Below are 5,727 nucleotides of genomic sequence, written 5' to 3'. Positions count from 1 at the left end.
AAGCCAATGCGAACCCAACCTGAGGAAGCATTTACTCAACCCAAACCCAACCTGAAATCCAAAACCTACCCAAGCTTACTAAAAACAAAAAACAAACTGACAATAATTGCCGGGTTTCACTCGGGTCGGGTTGCCTAAACCCTCAACCCGAACTCAACACAAGTTAGGAAAACTGAACCAGAACCCGAAACCAACCTGAAAGACACCCAACCCAACCTGACTTTTTTTCGCGTTGAACCTAACCCGAGTTGCACACCAAAAAATAATAGAGAAACATTACACCAACAATTTTTTAGGCAACTGATATTTGCACTAAGTTTTGATAATGCCACAAACTCACCCTGTCCTTTATTATTTAACCACTGGCCAAAAGCTATTACAATTCCCAAAAACTCTCAGTAGCCAATAAAATACTCAAAGACAAGCTGTGTTTGTGCCATTATCATAACATATTAATGCAAATATCAGCTACCTTTTTTCTTATTACCACTAGTTTAAATTATTTGTTTTACACAAGCCCAAAAACCACTGCTTATACTACAAGCAGCCCTGTGCGTACTACACCCCATGCACACATTTTAGTAGCACCTCACATAAGATACAGCAAGAGGGTACTGGAAACTGTTTGCATACTGAAAGGAGAGGCTCCCACCGGAGCTAAGGGCCGCACCGTCGTTAACGAGACAGTCATCGTAACTGATTCGCCGGAAAATTTTAGGGTTTATCATTCGAGCAGAGCTGAACCACCCGCAGGTGACATGGATGTCGGCAATGGTGCAACCCGAGATACAAACGTTGAGAATTTGAACACTGTAGGTTGGGATCCCATTTGGGAGGGGGTTTGTTTCACCCTGATAGACTAAGATCTCATCCTTTGAGCACGTCTCTCCGATTCGGTCTGTGACCTTTGAGTCTACTGCAAAATGAGCAATGAAAAATACAAGAGAATGTTAAGTGCACTCCTTTTAATTACTCCCATTGGAATTGATATTTGCCTTCCTCCAAAAGAGGAAATGCGTAGGCATAAAGAAACTGAACTATAATCATAAGATTTTTTTGTTCGGAGTCTTTGGACTTATCACAGACTACCACAAAATCTATGGGTGCAACTGGCGTCGGGCTCAACCTAAACCCAATGGGTTCAATCTGATTTTGGCTCAGGTTGGGTTGGCATTTCCTTGGGTTGAGAAAAGCCAGCACAATTTAATTTCGGGTGGTCGGGTTAAGGGTTGAAGCCTTGGGCAACCTGACCCGATTGGAAATTGACCTCCATGCATCCTATAATTTTATTGTGATTTCTTTCAATGAAACAGACCTCCATTCTCTAATTTTATCGTCGTTTCTTAGGGTTAAAAGTTTTTTTTTTTTTTTTTTCATAATTTTCTGTTTGGCCCTTAGTTAAACCGAACTCAACCTGGCCCGATTTGATAAAAAAAAAAAGGTTAGACAACTTGGATTAGGGTTTAAAGATTTAGAGGCAGGTAGGGCTAGGACTTGCCATCGTTGAGTCGAGAACCGGAATTGGGGTTGAAAATTTTAAAGGCAGGTTGGGTTAGGGTTGACCATCCTCCTGTCGAGGCACCTCGATTGGGTAGGGTTAGGATTGAGGGAATGCTATCTAGGTTTGGGCTAGGGTTGGCCTCAACCCAATCCAACCCAACACAAGTTGCACCCCTACAAAAATCTCTCCTTCCAAACAATCTGATAAATGGAATTTTTTTCCTTCTACAGAACCTAGATTGTAATCTCCCGGACTATAACCAGATGATTCATCTATTGGGACCCATCAAAGATTACCAACCAAATCTCTCAATCCTAACCCTTGGATTTATGGAGATTTTTCTACAGACCACAGATTGAAACCACCTAAACTATAATTCAGAAGATTCATCTGTTGGGCCCCATTACTGTTTACCCAAAAAATCTCTCCTCTCAAATAAATCCTAACACTTGGATCAAAGGATATTTATCTAGGGATTGTAATTGGGAATCTGGCAAATAGATGAACGGTTTGACTTGCAATAGAGGTTTTAAGTGGGCCCTATTAATGAAGATATACCAATTAAAACGCATTTTAACATACAGAAGCGTAAATTCGCCCCTTTTTTACATGGGACACCCCCCCTTGTGAATTATTACTACTCTTACCACTAGAGGGGCTGTCCCAAATGCAAGAAGGGGCGAATATATTGGTTTGGTTCTGTTCACTGCTTCTCAAAGTTGACGGTTTACACGGCACTGACAATATTGAATGGTGCGACCTACGCTCCACGGCGCATTTTAAGAAGCAGAAGATTCCAATGTACTAGCAAAAACGACTACAATTAAGATGGTGGCGCATTACTCCATATGAAAAGCCAGTCTGGAAACACGACACTTGAACATGTACACTACGCGTATTATAGCATTGACTATGGAACAATGCGTGCATGTAAATGTATAAATTCAGAAGGGTGCATGGGAGTGTCTCTAACGTGCGCATTCAGCGTTCTTTTTACCTGCTGATAGGAGTTTACGCACAGCCGTTGGATTCTTGTTAAGAAAGATCGACCGTTCAATGCCACCAACAGCGTTTGAAACCATCTCTGATCCACAATAAAGCTCTGCAATAATAATACATTTAAAAAAGCACAAGGGCTTAGCTTTACAAATAGCATCTCAAATTTAAAGAGAAGGTGGTGTCTCTAACAAAACAGGGGGTGTTAATTAAGAACATGTTAAACTAGGAAGAAAAGAAGCAAATGCATGAACAAAGCTTGGCTTCAGAACAGTTTGGAGGAAGTTCCTCCATACCCATTGCTAATAGTGTAATAGCAAGGGGTGTGGAGATATCAAATCCTTTTGAAAATAAAAAATAGCCATGTATTTGATATTTCCACACCCCCTGCTATTAGAGGTGCAAGCCAAGTTTTGTTCCAAATGCATGGCATGCATGTAATATACTCTAACTAAAGCCCCTGAATAGTAATGAAATTATGAAATTGCCACGGAGAACAAAAGGAAAGGGAGAAGAGTTTTTACCATAGAAAGCGAAGAGAAAACCGAAACTCAAAGCGACCGAAACGAAACGAAATTTCGTAGAATCGATTCGTTTCGGCAGAACGAAAACCTCCACAGATCCCTTCATTTTTTCGAAATCCATAGAATCACCTGCAAATCAAATACATTCAAAGAAAATTTTCAGATAAAACAAAAATAAAAATAAAAAATATATATATAAGATTTCTTCAAGTTTCGGAAACAGAAAAGTTTCGGAAAAGAAAACGAAGTTTCTGACAGAGAAGAAACACGTGCGTTACGTCCGTACCTCCGAAAGATCGGAAGAAGAAAATCTCGGAAAAGAAAAGCCACAGGAATAGAAGGGAAGAAAGATGGAAAGAGATTTCCGGCGTTTGAGTGCAAAGAATGTAAATTTTTTTCCGTCTTTCTCTTGTTGGTTTTTTTTTTTACGACGGAGGTGAATAAGCGGAGGGAGAGGGAGGCAGAATTCTTATACACGGACTGTATGAGTTTTTTAAAAAAAGACTGTTATTGTTCAAGAACCACGAAAATGCCATTGGTTTTCAGAATGACAAATTTGCCACTGGAAATGACAATTCTTCTTCTGATACATGAAAGGAACAAAAATTTAAAAAGATATCCTAGCCCTCCGAGCTATACAGTTCCTCTATAGATCGGAGGGTTGGGATCATCCTATAGAAATGATTTTTTGGGCAACCTATTTACGTTGTGTTACATCACATGGACGGTTTGGATCATCCGATGATGTAGTCACCACAGTATTTTTAAAAATTACGGGACTATAAGGGCTTACACTGTCGTACAATGAATACGAGTTTGTCCGCCCATTTATCATATATTTTCTCATCTATACAATGAATTTTTTGTATGGTGTAAGCCGGTATGTAGTATTTTTTTTTCTGGCCTTACCGAAGGATGATCCAAACCGTCCATTTGATGGGCCACAATGTACATAGTTTACACCCAATAATCATTTCAATAGAATGATCCTAGCATTTTGAAATAGAGAGGAAATGCAAACTACATAAACCTCTATAGATCGAAGGGTCGAGATAATCATATGAAAATGATTTTTTGGGTACAACCTATTTACATTGTGGTCCATCAACTGAAATGGATGGTTTGGATCATCTGATGGTGTGGTCGGTACAGAGTTTTTTTGAAAAATAATGGACTATACATGCTCAACCATATGAAATCTCATAATGCTATGGATTTGATTGTATATGATTGGTGCGCCTCTTATTAGGATCCAAACCGTTCATTTGATGGGCCAAAACATAAATAGCTCGGTTGTACCCCCGTCCAATTTCTGGCTGTGAATATAGATTGTTGCTTCTTTGTTTTCTTATTGTTGACTTAGTGGCTATAAATGACATAATAATATGAGATGTTGTATCGTGCCTGCATATAAGAGATATAAAGTGGGTCCCACCTCTTAGATAATCCCAACCATCCATCTTAAAGTCCTTGAACTGGATGAGCAGTTGACGAAAACTATCTTGCATCGGCCAATCCCAACCCTCCAATTGCTGATGGAAAGAAGAGAGAAAAGTCAAAATGAGTAAAAAACGACGGCCGGTCCGCTTCTTCTCTTCTCTCTAACCCTCTTTTACACTGTTTTCAAACTAAAAACATGGTTTCTAAAATCTGTGTATCCAAACGCCCCGAACATGTTTTGATGCCATGGGGCCCCTTAATATTTTGATAGGATGGGTCCCACCAACTCAACTCAAATCCATGTGCATGGTGTGGGACCACCATTTATTCTCATGTTTTGATTATGTAGGTCCCATGATATCCATGGAGACAATGCATTTGGTGGGGCCTACTATTTTGCACCTGATGCCTTGATGAAAAGCATATGCGGTAGTTTGATCCTTTTAGAGGTAATTTTGATCTTTTCCAATATTTATGGTAATTTTATTTTTAACTAGTAAAAGAAAAATCAACCTTGCATCTTGGCGCCCTCCAATTGGGGGTTGATCCTAACCCTCTACAGATCAGATCAAAGGATTAGATTAACCTATGAAAATAATTTTTGGGGCACAACCTATTTAGGCTATGGCCCATCTAATGGACGGTTTGGATCTTCCAATGCTGCGGGCCATATCATACTTTTAATAAAGTGAGAGTGTCCTCATCAAAATACAGTAGTTCTAATAATATTTTCCTTTGCTAAATTCTCTCAAAAGAGTCTGTTTGTAATTTTTTAATCTAGAATACTCATTTTTGCAAATAAAGCAAAGGAGAAACTTGTTCTTTAAAATGAGAAGTGGCGTTTTAAAAAAAAACAAAAAGGTCATTGTCACAAAAGGGCATTTATGGTAATTTAGCGTAGCGTTCAAAGTTTGGAAGGAAGAGGAGGCGAATTTAGCGTAGTGTTCAACAGTCAGAGCATATTCTTTGTTCTCCTTGCATGACAGCTATAGCGTAATTCGTATTGGGAAAAATTCACACCCACTGCAGGATAATTCGCACCCCCTTAAAGTGACTTGACGTTAAAGAGCGCCGCTAAGTCTGCGGCATACCTTTTTTAAATGGGTACGAATTACCCTAAAGTGGGTGCGAATTTATAATTGGCCTTCGTATTTTCAGCTCCAAAGAGTGGCATTATCAAAATTACAAGGTACCGGCATCATTCTTCGTGCCCTTTTATTATCGTATTTACACCGACGGTCACATCGGATAAAGTCCCCGACGAAT

At 39.4% G+C, this 5,727-nt stretch overlaps 1 protein-coding gene across 1 annotated transcript; it reads right to left on the bottom strand.

Moving 5' to 3' along the window:
* Positions 1-299: 299 nt before the first annotated feature.
* On the bottom strand, positions 300-3,438 carry LOC143863439 (TPD1 protein homolog 1-like). Its single transcript, XM_077374105.1, has 4 exons — positions 3,308-3,438; positions 3,022-3,150; positions 2,499-2,603; positions 300-916 (listed from the first exon to the last, which is right to left on the bottom strand). Exons 2-4 carry the CDS (start codon positions 3,140-3,142, stop codon positions 579-581), a joined length of 564 nt encoding a protein of 187 aa, XP_077230220.1. The 5' UTR covers positions 3,143-3,150; positions 3,308-3,438; the 3' UTR covers positions 300-578.
* Positions 3,439-5,727: the final 2,289 nt, after the last annotated feature.

The sequence above is a fragment of the Tasmannia lanceolata genome, unplaced genomic scaffold, assembly GCF_043159265.1.
Source record: "Tasmannia lanceolata isolate RefF3 unplaced genomic scaffold, GAP_Taslan_0.1 ptg000003l, whole genome shotgun sequence".
Taxonomy (NCBI): Eukaryota; Viridiplantae; Streptophyta; class Magnoliopsida; order Canellales; family Winteraceae; genus Tasmannia; species Tasmannia lanceolata.
This window is presented reverse-complemented; position numbering and strand designations above follow the sequence as displayed.

Bases quoted from the DNA above. Each gene is read 5' to 3' on its own strand.
- LOC143863439 (XM_077374105.1), bottom strand. From the start codon at position 3,142: ATGGATTTCGAAAAAATGAAGGGATCTGTGGAGGTTTTCGTTCTGCCG. The intron at 2,604-3,021 runs GTAAAAACTCTT...TTATTATTGCAG, and splicing joins TTTTCTCTTCGCTTTCTATG to AGCTTTATTGTGGATCAGAG. The intron at 917-2,498 runs GTAAAAAGAACG...CTCATTTTGCAG, and splicing joins GCGTAAACTCCTATCAGCAG to TAGACTCAAAGGTCACAGAC.